Source organism: Papio anubis, chromosome 4 (genome assembly GCF_008728515.1).
Source record: "Papio anubis isolate 15944 chromosome 4, Panubis1.0, whole genome shotgun sequence".
NCBI lineage: Eukaryota > Metazoa > Chordata > Mammalia > Primates > Cercopithecidae > Papio > Papio anubis.
In genome coordinates, this window is record NC_044979.1 from 65,915,268 (window position 1) to 65,930,988 (window position 15,721).

Genomic DNA, 15,721 nt, shown 5'->3' on the forward strand with positions numbered 1-15,721 from the left:
TCCTCATTGTCAAAACTGTCAAAGACTGTGGTGCCTGAGATTTTACTATACTTACAAGGCAACAAGTTAGCTTACCACAGTTTTACTAATGCTAGCAAAAAGAACTTTATGACTCACAGCAATAGCAGTAGCCAGAGTGTCAGCATTTGCACAGGTTTCCTGAGTGCCACTTCTCACAGGGCTACACAAAGTAGTCCAGGTGACCCCTGTACCATCAGTGGGTTACATCACAGGAGAGGAACTCTGAGACTAGGGAACCTGAATCTTTTATAATGAGTAGTATGCTGCCCTTTGTTCTAGAGGTAGTCACTGTCTCTATCTTCTAAAGCTCTTTGCTACACAAAATCCTTGAAAACACATTCTGGAACAAAGGCAGAGCCTTGCTCACAAAATAACATGAGAAGCTCATGTAGAATAATTTCCCAACAGAATTTGCTGTTGGACTGGATGTATGGGTGTAATGATAAAATCAAGGATGGTCTTTAGCTTGCACACTGGGTGGCATCTGGTGTCACTTACTCAAACAGTGACACTTGGGGAAAGGGACCAAATTTTGATTACATTATTATGATATGCCTATTTCATTACCAAAAGAATATGTCATGATGGCAGTTGAACATTTAATTCTAGAAGCCCAAAGTATAGGTCAAAACCAGTAATAATTGATTTGGACATCATCAATATTTAAGCCATGAAACTCAATGGGATGGTGAAGAAAGAGAGTTCACAACTGAGCTCTGGGCAAGTCCAGCACTTAAAGTTCAAGTAGAATAGATGACTAAGACAAAGAACAACCACTGAGGGAAAGATGTGTCCAGGAATCCAAAAGGAAGGAAGTGATTAACTGTGTCAAGCATTGCTGCGAGTTCGACAAAGATGAAAACAGAGCATCGTGAGCTGGTAGTATTCAAAGGGTCAGAACACAGAATTACAGACAAAAGCAGACTTTTAATAGTGTGACTTACTGATGGAACTGGATAACTGAAACGATGAGACTGATATTTGGGGCTTTGTAGTAAAAGGTATTTCAAATTTATAACAGGTATGCTGAATAAACATGGTGCACAAACTATGATAAAAATACAACTTTAATGCTCCTTCCGTTATCTCTTCAGTATTTAGCAGGGGTAATCATCCCCCACCCTGGGATGGAAATTCCTGTGCACATATTCAAACACCAAATGTTCACCACATGTGAGGCTCCATTCTGGTGCTGGGGATAGCACAATGAGAAAAAACGTTCATGACCTTGGTAGACCCATGAATTTATATGCTTTTAGGTAACATACGGTACTACCATCATTTTCAATTGAAAATTGTCTTTATTAAGAAATTAAAATATCTAGTCCTATATAATGATCAAAACTATGTCCTCTTGGCATCTTCCTTGGTGTTCATGTTCCCCAATCCACCAGTTGCTACTTCCCTCTCAGCCCTGATTAAAGAGTAATAAGGAAGCAGTAAGATAGTTCTTCGTGGCTAGATGACTTTATGATCTCTAAGTCCACACATGGAAAGATACATCCTTCAGATGCCTGGAAGATGACTAGAGGGTGTTTTCATTTTTCACATGATCTTTAGAAGTTACCCTCTGGCCTTTTCCCCTGAAGGACCTTGAGTGAGTTGACAGGCAGTTCTCTTTTGTGATTTGTCTCTGGTGGCTCCATGCTCATTCTCAGGGCATCCAGCTATCCTACCCCAAGCCTCTTTCTGTGAAGGTCTCCAGGCCAAGACATAGGCCCAAGACCATGCATAATGGCTCTTGTGTGGCCCATCTTGTCCATGCATACCATTCACATAGCCTTTGCTTTGATAAATTCTCAGAACAAAGGACTACCCCAAGACAGTTGCAAGTTTTATGCAATGCCCCTAAAGCAATGAGCCTTTCCACCACCTTCTTGATTTCCAAAGCAGGAATCAGGTCCCAATTCAGGGCATCCTCTTCCTGCAGAAACACCTGACTTTTTGTAAACGGCCACATTGAAGCATTCCTTGCTTCAGCGAGGAGACAAAAATCACAGTACAGCTTCGCCCAAGATCCCCTCCTCCTAAAAGCCCCTTCTCACCTCTTCTTGTAATGTCTTAAAGTGTGTGAGTAGTTTCAAGGGTTATAGAAATGCTTTCAGAAAAGGTTTGCTGGAAATCTTGCAAATTTGGATTTGTCTTCCCCTCCCATGATCTCTGATATCCTTCACACTGGCTTCAGAGTCAGAGGCAGCAACTGAAGCAGAAAGAGGACAATTCTAACATCATATTGTACATATATGTAGAAAACAAATTCTCCCAGATTTATGAAGACTTTTGCATCACAGAGTCAGATAGCAGCTTGTTTTCTGAGAAAGTGACAAGAAAGGAGCCTGCGATTAGGAGCCCCAAAGTGGAGAGCACTGGGATAGTTAAGAGAGACAAGAACTTTAAAATGATGAGGATGGATTATGCTTTCAGGATTCAAAGTAAACAAGGTCTAAAGAATTATGCCACAGGGCAGCCTGAATTTTTTTAAAAAATCAAAGGTAAAATGAAGCCTTCTAAAATTATATGGTTTCTCTAGTTATGTGTTCAGTCTTCAGCTTTCCTTGGTTAGAGAGGAAGGTCAGAGACTTTACAGAAATGTTTCATAGATGCCTAAAGTCATTTGGGGCATTTGAAACCATGCTACTTTATAATAGCATGTGCCTAAGGGGAAAGGAAAACAAATCTAAAGTTACTCTGGGATGAGAATGAGAAGACATGATAAACCCTGGTTCTGGGGAACTTTCAGGGAAAACAGTGAGGGAGAAGTGAAAATTATCTGTCAAGAATGGGTGTATAGAAGCCTAGAGAACATGAAGATTGAACAGTGAGTACCCGATGAATCAAAATTCCAGAGAGATGCCAACAAGATAAGCAAAACAAAGGTACCACAGAAGAAAGCTGATAGTGATCCCCAACAAAGAATAGGGTAAACCAGTAGTTGATAGGCAGAGCTTCCAGCAAGCAAGGGAGATACAAAAATGTAAAAAAAAAAAAAAAAAAAAAAAAAAAAAACCAACAAATTTGTTTATAATAACCTTAAACCTTAAACAAGCCAAGTTCATAGACTGAAATCACCAGCAATCTGGCCACTTCATCATTGAACATGTTTTACTATTTAAGATTCCAACTTCTGTGGTTTTACAGAAATATCTTTATAAAAATATAAAGAAAATAAACAAGAAAATCCATGCGAAGTCTTGGCAAGCATTCAAAAGCACCCCACACAAATGGTGTTTGCTTACAAATCCTAAGCAATATTTCCAAGACCCCAAACATAGAAGATTCAATATAATTACTGTACTGATTTGGCTATAATCAGAATAGAGCTGTCGATTATTCTGGGTTTTTCATTTTGGTCTTGTTTCAGCACTCTCTTTAGTTGGCCATTTGACTGAATGTACAGCCAGACACTTACTAGCCAACCTTCTCTTGTAGGTGCAGACGACAACCATGTGCATCTCTGTCAGCCTGAGTGGCTTTGTGGTCTTGGGCTGTTTGTTTGCACCCAAGGTTCACATCATCCTGTTTCAACCCCAGAAGAATGTTGTCACACACAGACTGCACCTCAATAGGTTCAGTGTCAGTGGAACTGGGACCACATACTCTCAGTGTAAGTATGGAACTCAGCACTAACTCCTTCATATGTAACACTGTAGTCAGGACCAGCCTGCCAAGAACAGGCAACACATGTCTGTCCCCATGAACAATCTCAATTCGATTTTACTAAGTATGGATTTGAACACTGTGAGTCAGGTATTGTGCTAGGTGCTGCGGATGCAGTGAGGAGCAAACAAGTCAAAGTTTCTGTTTGGGCAGTACATACAGTCTGGCAGGGAACAAAGACATTAAATCCATAGCTGCGATTAGGGGTTTAACCATGTTGTGAGGTTAGATAACCTGGTCTCTAGTCCTGTTTTGGAGTCAATTTAATCAATAACTTCGAACAAGTCACTCTATTGCTTTCTGCCTCATTTTACTAATTAAAATAGGGGACTGGACTAGATTGGTGTTTTATAAAGTATATTCTATGTCACACAGATGCCAAAGGAGCTTCATGAAAAATTAAAAGAGGAAGATAATAAAATACAATGAAAAATGCTGCATTCCTAATTCCCCCTTGGAAGTTTATAGCATTTCCTTTAACATAAGTGTGTTATAGGTTTTGAGAATCTCTACGCAAGAAAACCTGTTTAACTTTGTTAAAAGTTAACAAAGTTAAAATACTTTTAAAAATATTTTATCACAGTAAAACTAACATCCCAAGGAACACACCTTGGAAAATGCTGGAATAGATCTTCCTCCTACTTCAATGACACAATGTTTTCTCAGCTGAGAAGGCAGTGTGAACTGAAGGATACTAGAATAGTTCCCAGTCCCAAATTCTCTCTGCTACTGGCCTGCAAATGTCTGAAACACTATCCACAGAGAATCATTGATTTAATTCTTTAGAGTTCTCTAAAGCACAAATGTACCTGAAGGGGAAAACCTTTTAAGCCATTTTCAGCTAACTTGTGGTGTGAAGTAGAAGCAATTCACTGACACTGGATGAGGGGGAAGAAAAGAACTGGAGCCATGAGACGGGGAAGGAGGACAGAAAGTGACAGAGACAAATGACTGCTTCAAAATTTTGCCTCGAGTTGATTAGAAAGGATACTTCAAAATAACTCAGCATCACAGGGTCAGCAATCACATTAGTGCCCCAATTTCTCCACCAAAGTACAGAATTTAACAGGGCAGCCCTTCCCCCAGGAAACTGAGGAAAGACTGACAGGCTGAGAGCATGTGTTCCGGGATAGGCTGCACATTCATGTCTTTCCAGCTAAACTCCAACGTGTCACAAAAGTTGAGTTTCAGGGCATGGCAAAGCCTGTGAGATAATTTTCCACGGATCTTAGCAAAATATGTTTATTTCTTGAGCAAACAAAGCTCTTCTTTAGCAGACTAATCTTAACAGCTACCTAGTCCAGACCAGAGAGAACTGTCAATAACTTATAAAAATATTAACAACAGTTAACAGGAACTTTCATTTGTTGAGTGTTTTTCATATGCTGGGCACCGTACTAAATACTTTACACATGTGTGTGCATGTGTGTGCTGTTTTATTCAATGCTCTAACCCCTTAAGGTAAAGAAACTCACTCAGGGTCACACACTTTAAAAATAGCAGAACCAGAATTTAAAGTCAGTTCCTGTGATTTCAAAGCCAGTGCACCTAACCACTGTATCGTGCAGCCTCTCCTGGAGAGGAAGCTGGAAAAGTTCTCATGATGCTAGGTCCTTGGCAGGCTTTGCAGAGAGAATAAAAAGAAGGTTATCCCAGCAGAATTGTCTCATTGCTAGCTCAGAACTTTTGCTTGTTATTAGAACAATTTAGCAGAGTTCATAAGTCTTCCATATAGAAATTATTCAAAATTTCATATATCCAGACCTCAGTAATTTAGAAATGGCAGAATTTTCTAATGCATATGCTGGGAATTAATAAATTCCAGAAGGGATAGCAAGGGCACTTTCTCCAATCAAGTCTCTTGTTAGAAATTCAGAAATATCCATTTACATAAAACCAATATACTGCAACCACAGCAGAACTGTTAAACTATTGCTCAGTATGCTAATCTGATAGTGACCCAATTAGTACTTGAAGACAGGTGTTTGAACAACATTTTTGGAACGTTTTGTTAATAAAATTATAAACTTTTTTTTTTTTAAAAAAAGGTCTACATTCAGACCTCATTGTTTCAGCAATATTTCCCAAATTAATCCAAATCAATGAAGTAGTACCATGTAACAAAGTGAAGATTTTATATAACATCTCTTGGCATTTTAACGTGCATAAGTAACAAATACATTCACCTGTTATTTGCATTTTTACATCTTTTATTCAAAGTAGTTATATATTCATGAACTCATTTTATCCTCATGAGTACCAGACATCACAAGTTCTATTTTATAGGTAAGAAAATTGAGAATTGAAGTTACTTCTCAAGGATATACAATGATACAAGAGTCAAGAGTTGACCCTGGATTTCCTGACTTTCAGTTAAAATCCTTCCCATTTTAATAAGTTGGGAGTATTTCATAGCAAGAAATGTATTCATTCATTAAATTACTGAGTACCTACTACACACCAAAAGTTTCTAAGCACTGTGTACACAGTAATGAATTGGACAGAATCCCTGGCCTCATGAAGCTTGGTGTCTAGGACAGTGGTTTTCATACTGTAGACTGTAAGCCATTATTGGGTCATGAAATCTAGTCTCTTTGGCCAGTGTTTTTTAAAAGAAAAAAATAGAAAATGTTAGAGTGCATTGCATGTAATAAAGGTAAGGCATGAAAGGTAAGTCATGAAGAGTTATATGTATACATGTACCAGGTCTGGGTAAAATGTATTTATTTCTATAGATCACAATCAAAGATGTTTAAAGGCCAGTGGTCAATAGAATTTAGTTCTGTGTATGAACATGTTACTGACCCACTTTGGTAGGAATTGAAGCAATTATTTAATATCTTAGTGTCTGTTTCCTCTGTTGTATATTCAGTTCAATTTATATCCATTTCCCTCCTAAATACTAGGAAGTGTATTGCTTTAGAAATCAAGAACATTCCTTAAACTGCTCTGAGTTCATTAGATAAAGCATATGTTTTTCTTGGGTTGTACACGATTTATGTTCTTCCAGTGAGTATAATGTTAGCACTTTATTTCACTGGACGATTGTTAATATTGCTGCTGGTTTCCTGACTTTCTCTTCAGAGGTAAAAACAACCCGCTGTAGAGATGAGAGTAAGCTAATATGGAAATAGGGTTATCTCGTTTCCTCCACTTTATCTATTCCTGCATAACAAACTTCTCCATAACTTAAAGGCTTAAAACAATACCTCTTTTTATTATTATCTCTCACAGTTTACAAGTCAGGAATTCAGACAGGGCTTGGTTCACCTGCTCCATGAGGCTGAGGTTCTTCCATGGTTTTAAGCAGAGACTGAGCTGATCTGGAAGATCCATGATGCTTTCACTCTTATTCCTGGCATCCTACCAGGAAGCCTGTCCATGTTGGCTCCTAAAGGCATATTCCACGAAAAAAGGAAGTAAAAACTGGCTTGGCCAAGAAACTGGTATAGCATAATTGGTACCATACTTACTCATCAAAGCTCAGATTCAAGGGGAGGTGCATAGACCCCGCCTCTCAAAGAGTCTGCGACCATTTTAATTATGCCACACTTTCCCAATCCCCAATTAATCCAGTGCTGCATCTTATCAAGAATTACAGTGACTTGACACAATCCTGTATGATACCAAGAAGTCACCCCAACTGGAAAGTACAGCCATATCAATTCCAAGTTAGTTCTCTGGCAAGAGAGTAGGAGAAATACCACATTACTTTGGAACCTAGGAGAGCCTTCTGATGGCAGCCAAGGTGGTTGATAGCAGAAAGAGTATTGGTGTTGAATTTTTAAAGCTGACTGGTTGCTCCAAAAAAACTGGAAAAGCATAACCAAACTCAGTAGCAGACATGAAAGAATGAACATGGTTAACAATATATTGGAAAACTGAAAAGTTTTACATACTGCTATGTGCAAGAGTATAATTAAAGTTGTGCCTAATTAACTATAAATAGTAGAAGTAAGAGTAACAAAAAATGAAACCTTAATTTTTCTCCATTAAGAATACCCATGGATCAATGATTCCCAGATATTTGTGTATGAAAAATAACTCCTTTGAAATGGAGATGCCCTGGTCCCACCCGTAGATATTCTGATTCATGTGGTCTGGAGCAAAGGCCAGAAATCTGGCTTATAACAGATACCCCAGTTGTTTCAATAGAAGTGGTCCAAGGGAAATATTTTGAGAACCTCTACCCAAACCATCCTTGTCTGCTTCATCCACTGATATCAGTGCAGTCAGTGCAGGGAGGGTCTCTAGCCCATCAAAGAGGAAGCAGGGTTTCAGAGACAAAGTGGCATTCTGAATTTCCACCCTTTGCTTCATAATGCCAATGGCCATATCCCTATGCAGTGATTTCCCAGGCTCCCTCTGGAACTTTCAGGGAAGGCATTTCCAGCATAGAAGAACCTGGCCACTCAGAAAACACTTACTAAAAGTGGGCATGCTCTTTCTAATGGCAGTATAACTCAGACACCTTGAAATCCTAAACTCGTACTGTTAATTCTACTCCCACACCCACACACATAAGCAAATATCCTTTCTATCTGGATGAAAAAGAGGTCATTTTTATTCTCTTCTGCTCTAGAAGCAAAAGGGATTCCCAAAGCTAGTTCCTAAGGACAGGCAATCAAGAACATATGTTGGGAATGTAAGTAGAACTGCATAATATTTAAAGAGAAAAGCTGGAAGTACACACGAAGTTACATAGTATAAAACCCTATAGCAGTTATGCAGGTGAGAATATTGACACTAATATGATTTTGTATCAGCATAGACTGGGGAGAGAGAGGTGAAAAATGAAGTGTGCCCCATAGTCTTCAGAGCTATTATGTACCCAGACTCGGTCCTATAAGGATATGTGTCTCTTGCTGTAATCGTTCAGATGTATGTATGTCATTATCATGAAAATCAGTCCAGAAACTTCAACTCTGTAATGATGCCCAGATTTTGGTCCCCAAGGAGTTGTAGGGATATGGAGATTGATTTTCTCTGCCAAGAAAGTCACTTGTTTAGGTGGTAATGTGTGAGCCGTTCAATTAATACAATTACTTATTATCACAAAGTTTTTTCACATTATAAAAAGAAAGTGATGGCATAAAAAGATTAAGTGAACACTCTCCTAGAGTCATGGCTCATTTTCCACACAGCTACAACCACAGAAAGCAAGCACATGAGACCAGACTTTGGCCTAGTTAAAAAGGGGCAATGGCCTAGTTAGCAGGGGGCAAGCCATTGTTGAAGTCTGAATATGACTTTATAAAATAAAAGCATAACACATAATGCCCAAGCTTCTTCTCTATAGTTCAGCTCCCGAAAAACAGCATCATGTCCTGTACTCTAAGTTCAGGGAGCCCCACATGACACTATGTACTAGCCTGACCAGGAAAAGTAGCAAGGTATTTAGCAATACAGACTGAATTGATGGTCTTTCGTGCCACAGGTATCTCATAAACATAAATCTTCAATGGGCAGTGCAGGAAGAACTAGAGTATTCAGCAAGTCAAGCCAGCTGCTTTTATGGAGAATATACCCAAAGCATCCAAACCAGATAAATGTTAATCTATTTTTCCCTTTAGAAATTTCACAGAAAAGAGGCCAGGCACAGTGACTCACGCCTGTAGTCCCAGCACTTTGGAAGGCCGAGGCAGGTGGATCACCTGAGGTCAGCAGTTCGAGACTAGCATGGCCAATATGACGAAACCCCATCTCTACTAAAAAAAATACAAAAATTAGCCAGGCATGGTGGTGCGCACCTGTAATCCCAGCTACTCATGAGGCTGAGACAGGAGAATTGCTTGAACTCACAAGGTGGAGGCTGTAGTGAGCCGAGATCATGCCACTGCACTCCAGCCTGGGAGACAGCAAGACTCCATTGCCCTCCACAAAAAAAAGGTCCACAGAAAAGATAACTATTGGGTACTAGGCTTATTTCATCACTTGAAATCTGTATAGCAAACCCCTGTGACACGCTTTTACCTATGTAACAGACATGTACCCCCAAACCTAAAATAAAAGTTAAAAAAAGAAAGTCCACAGCATTCCTGAGAATCTCATTGCATTCTCTTTTACTCCCTTTGTCATTGTCAATGGAAGAATAGAGTCTCCAGCTACAATAGGTAACTCTACATGTATTAGGGAATTGATGTTTAGTTCCTCTTTCTTCTATTTAACACTGTCATTGTGTTTGTCTCACAACTGCTTTTTTCCATCCCTTAAATCATTTTCTCTTTATCTCTAATATGTTGCTAGGTTTTCCCCAAGTAAATATAGCTCACCTTCTTTAATAACAGTGACCACAAGTGTCAGAGCTGGGAGGGCCACTTTGGAACATTTATTCTAATAACCACATTTCTAGATGAGAAAACTAGGGCCCTATCTACTAGATACTTTAGGAATTTGGTAACTGGAGTTATAGATGAAACTCTCAAAAGCTGCTGTATGGCTCCTCTGGCCTCCCTGGATTTGCTGCCTCAGCTCAGTTACAAAATTCAGTTCATAGACTATTCTGACAATGAGAATGTTAGCATCTGCAAATTCAATGGTTTTTTTGTTTGTTTGTTTGTTTGTTTGTTTGTTTTAAAAGCTTACTTTTCAGCTCTATACCTGATGGCATCTCGTTCTATCAGCCTGGGTACAGACTTGTTCATGTAGTCCCATAATGTTCATGGAGTTCCATAATGAAACTACATAGTAGCCTGGCCAAGCAAGTTAGGTTTGAATGTGGCTAGAGGAAGGCGAATAAAGGTGAAAATAAGAGGTGAGGAGAACAGAGAGGAAGTAGATCACGTAGGTCATTATAAGGATATTTGCTCTTTGATTGAAAGAAATGAGAAAGCACTAGAAGGGTTTCATCAGAGTTGTGGTATGACCTGACTTTAAAAGCATAAATTTTGGCTGTGTGGGCAAAATATAAAAGGGAACAGTCAAAGAGATCATTTAGGAGGCACAGTCCAAATGGTGGTGGTTTAGACCAGAGTGAGAGACAGCAGTAGAAGCTAATAAAGTGTTCTGATACCATACATAATTTAACGGTGACACTAACAGTATTTGTTCCACTAGAAAGGAGACTAAAACTAATTTTATTAGAGTTTAACACTTTTGGTTTAGACTTTTGTCCCTAGGCATAGTAGCACATGCAACTCATATTAGTTATCTGAGCCTCAGGATGAATAAGTTTCTGATCCTTGTTTGAAAACATATTTTGATAGAAAAGAAAAGAAACCAGTGATGTTGGGCAACTAAGATAGTGAAAAGAATGCAGAATTGATAGAAAAGCACAGAAAAATGAGCCTTTTCATTTACCAATTATTTATTGGGCATCTCTCTTTGTACTTTCTGAGGGAAGGAGAAGAGTAAATTTTTATTTTATTTTATTTTTTTATTTTTTGAGATGGAGTCTCACTCTGTCCCCCAGGCTGGAATGCAGTGGCAAAATCTCGGCTCACTATAAGCTCTGCCTCCTGGGTTCACACCATTCTCCTGCCTCAGCCTCCAAGTACCTGAGACTACAGACACCCACCACCACGCGCGGCTAATTTTTTGTACTTTTAGTAGAGATGGGGTTTCACCGGGTTAGCCAGGATAGTCTCGATCTCCTGACCTCGTGATCCACCCGCCTCATCCTCCCAAAGTGCTGGGATTACATGTATGAGTCACAGTGCCTGGCCAAGAACATATTTTAAAGTAACATGATGTGGCAAAAATGGAGGGAAGTATTTAGTTGAAGACTGATGGTTTGAATGTTTCCTCCAAATTTCATGTGTTGGAAACTTAATCTCCAAATTCGTATCCTGATTGGAGGTAGTGTCTTTGGAAGGTAATTAGGATTAAATAAGGTGATCAGGGTGGGGCCCCCCATGATGGGACTGATGGCTTTTAACTTCAAGGAGACAAAGAGAGACCTGAACTAGATACTTACTCTATCTCACCATGTGATGCCTCTCACCATGTCCTGAGACAGCAGGAAGGCACTCACCAGATGCCCGGTGCCATGCCCTTGGACTTTCCAGCCTTCAGAACCATGAGCTAAATAAATGTTTATTCTTTATAAATTATCTAGTAAGTGATATTCTGTCACAGAAACAGAAAATGGACTAAGACCAAGTGCTATTTCTGTTGGTAAGGTAATGGGTCATTAAAAAGGGTCATGACATACTTCTTTTTCCATAAATCTTGTCTCACAAGAAAAGAATCATTGAATGAAGAAGTCATTGCTTTCATATAGTTCTACCTCCCCATTTGGAAACTAAATCTTGGATTTGCAGATTTTTATCCCACAGCATAATGAATATGATGATCTTAAATCTACTGTTAACAATTTAAAACCATTACTTGGGTCATAAAGAGGAAGCAGTCACTGAGAATTCAGTCTATATTTTTTTTCTTTTTTTTCTTTTTTTTTTTTTGAAACGGAGTCTTGCTCTGTTGCCCAAGCTAGAGTGCAGTGGCGCAATCTCAGCTCACTGCAAGCTCCGCCTCCCAGGTTCACACCATTCTCCTGCCTCAGCCTCCCAAATAGCTGGGACTACAGGCACCCACCACCACGCCCCGCTAATTTTTTGTATCTTCAGTAGAGACGGGGTTTCACATGTTAGCCAGGATGGTCTCCATCTCCTGACCTCGTGATCCACCCGCCTCGGCCTCCTGAAGTGCCACCATGCCCGGCCTCTTTTTTTTTTTTTTTTTTTTGAAGAGACCCTTTTTGATAGACAGGGTCTCATTCTGTCACCCAGGCTGCAGTGCAGTGACATGATCCTAGCTCACTGAAGCCTCAAACTCCTCAGCTCAAGTGATCTTCCCACCTCAGCACCTGAGGCACATGCCATCCTGCCCACCTAAATTTTGGGGTCTTGCTACATTGCCCAGGCTGGTCTCAAACTCCTGACTGGCCTCAAATGATCCTCCTACTTTGGCCTCCCAAGGTGCAGAGATTACAGGCCCAACCCACTGCACTAGGCCCAGTCTATATTTCTTAATAATGAATTATTTGCCTTCCACTGTGAAATCTCTGACACAACCAGAATACCAAGCCAATGGGTAGTAGTCGTGTCTTCATCTGCGCAGATAACATCTATTAATCAATTACCAGATACAGTTCTCCTGAAATGGAACCAACGGACTCTAGCACAAGTAAAATTAAGATGATGAGTAAGAAAATAGATGCAATGACAAAGCAGGACACAAGAAAACAAACAGCTGGTGGAAACTGGATTTCACGACCATAATAGTAAAATATCTAAACAAACAGAATTCCTGGGAAAAAATTATTTGGGGTCATCAGAAGCAAGGAAATGGAACAGATGAAGCAAACTGGAATGTCTGTTCTGTTGAAATGTTTATTTTTTTTTCTGAGACTGATGCAAAGTAGCACTGCTAAAGTAATACTGATTCTCAGCAACCAGTCTCAGCCACGAAATTGACTAACAGACTTGGCATCCATAAAAATCTATTAAATAAATATATTTAGCATTGATTGAGGGTCTAATTGCCTGAAAAAATACAATAATTTTCTCCAAAGTCTGGCTAGCCCATGCATTACTGGTGGAAGAGAAGTGGATTTCACAGAGCAAGACAAAGCTGCCACTTGGTTACACTGATCTTCAATGTTTCACCAGTTTGTAAAGCAAAATATGCCTTTTGATAGCAGTGAATTACCCTTTTGTGATCAATAGTGGAATTTATAAGGTCCTTTTCCATTTGCCTTAAATTTTCACTTTGAATGGCAAAAGCACACCTTATCCTAGAGTATCCAATAGTTGCTACTTACCCCAAGTCCCAGGAAAGCCAGAAATAAGACTACATGCCTCTTATGTCTGGTAGAAAGGATGATTATAGAAATCTGCTTAACCATACTTAAGAAAATGGGCTAAACTTACGCCATTAAAAATCCCATGAGTATTTCATCAGAATAATAGAAAAAGCTCCTCACAAACATACACACACAAATGATAGTACTTTGCCCTTCTACCTATTTTACTACCTTGGTGAATAACAGATGGGCTAATATGGGAAGCATATGTAAAATATTTATGAAAAGCAAAGTAATTGAGATAGTAAGCTCACAAAACAATAATTTTCCTTACTATATTCAACAGCATGTGCAAAAATGAGAATTTTTTTCATAATAAAATGCACCAGCAGAAGCTACCAATGAAATAATAAAAGAGAAGCGGAAAAATACAAGTTAGAGTTCCCTTCGACAGATTAAAAAGTATTTAGGGGAAAAAGGAGTTGCAGAAAGAGTCTTGTGGGTTTTTGCTGTTGCTATTTCTTGTAAGACTTTGAATTTGTATTATCTTCCTCTCAAAGAGTTTACACATTCTGACGTAGGTTGCTCCTTTGAATGTCCTATGAAAGGGGTAGATGAAACAAAGTTGTGCTGTTAACTTCCATAATGATGTCCATGGGGTCATAGTAGATGACTATTTTATATTAGAACTTGAGGATTTTCCATGCAGCTATCTTTTGCAGACTCTGTCCTTCTTACCTAGGCAAGAGCTACCTAATTTTCAAGAAATTAGAATGCAATAGGCAAGCCGACTATACGAGTACACTCCAAAGAATAGCATTACATCAAGTTCCATAAGAGAACAGGGAATATCAGAGTAGGTTTCAGATACAAACTTAAGAGGGGGTATTTGAATCCCAGGCCTTAGTTCTAGACTTATCCCTGTGACACATTATTCCTCTTCAATCACTAAAATTGCATTTTTATCCTGCACAGAAATAATACAACTTGATCCTGGAAAAGATAAAGAGATTAGTTAAAATGTCAAAGGCAGCATGCCTGAATGGGGAGCTCACAACCTGAGTCAGTTCTCTTGGCAAGGGTAGTTGACAGTCATTGTCACAATGTGGCTTGAGAAGCACAAGCCCACCTGTCTCAAAATAAGACTGCCCATAGGCTTCACGTTTGCCGGTCATTTCTTTAGTTTAAAAGATTATTTCCTTCTTGAAACTTCCATTGGTTTCCTGATTCTTTGAAATGCAAACATTTATATGATCATTCAGGAAATATTTATAGACACTCTATTCCATGACCAGCACTAGGGATAAAATAATGAAACAGATAAGTAAAACCCCTGCATATTTTCTAGTTAAGGGTATAGGATGATACACCAAAAATAATAATAAGCAAGAAAAAACTCAGGCAGCAACAACTGAGCTAGGCTGAGTTTCAAAACTGGGTGATGTGACAGTAACTGATTGGCTATTATTTTAAATTAAGTGGGCTGATGACTACCTTTCTGAGGTAACATTTCAGATGTGGATGACAAGGAGGAGCCAGACATGAGTAGATCAGAGGGAAGAGCATTCCTAGAGAGGCAAAGGCTACTGTAAGGACAGAAAGTTGAGAAACAGACTTGCTGTGTTTGAGAACAAAAGCAAAAAGAAGGAAAGAAAATTTGGAATGAGGTGAACACCAAAAGAGAGACATGGTCCAAATTATGATGGGATTTATAAGCCAGAGTAAAGAATTAGAGCACACAGGGAAGCCATTGGAAGTGCATATATAGGTGACTTATATTTTAAAATACTCTCACTGCTGTATAGAGAATATACTGCAAAAAAGCAAAAGTGGAAACAGACAGGCCAGTGGCGCAGCTCTTGCAGTGATCAGGAGAAACATCATGGTGGGTTGCCCAGGGTGGTAGATGCAAAGAGATCTAGTTAGACATAAATCTAGAGTTGATTGAAACTGATGATAGGTTTGACATGGGGCAGGGTTGAAACAAAAAGGAATGAAACATACATTTTAGATTTTTGGTTTGGGCAATTGGCCAGATGGCAAAACCATTCACTGAGGAAAGGAAAGCTAAATGGAGACAGGTTAGGGAATCAAGAGTTCAGCTTTGGCCACTGATTTTGAAGTGGCTTTTAAACATCCACATGAAGATGTCAATTAGGCAGTTGGATACCAAAGGCTGCAGAAAAAGCACATATTGAATGACCTAGAGTGCTCTCCTAGGTTTCCAGTAACCTATTTTGAATCTCACTTTGCCTTGCCCTTTCTCTTACCTTACCTACATTTGATGAAGCTGGAATT

General features: G+C 39.2%; 2 protein-coding genes across 9 annotated transcripts in view; one reads left to right on the forward strand and one right to left on the reverse strand.

The window, feature by feature from the left end:
* The window catches only part of GRM3 (glutamate metabotropic receptor 3), a 229,105-nt gene that overhangs the window by 210,987 nt on the left and 2,397 nt on the right, over window positions 1–15,721 (forward strand). For both annotated transcript variants that reach the window (XM_003896380.5, XM_017956995.3), the window contains one exon: window positions 3,451–3,625. In XM_003896380.5, coding sequence (XP_003896429.1) covers window positions 3,451–3,625 — 175 coding nt within the window. The remainder of the gene's footprint in view (window positions 1–3,450; window positions 3,626–15,721) is intronic.
* The window catches only part of KIAA1324L (KIAA1324 like), a 276,854-nt gene that overhangs the window by 59,524 nt on the left and 201,609 nt on the right, over window positions 1–15,721 (reverse strand). The gene's annotated exons all lie outside the window — the stretch shown is intronic.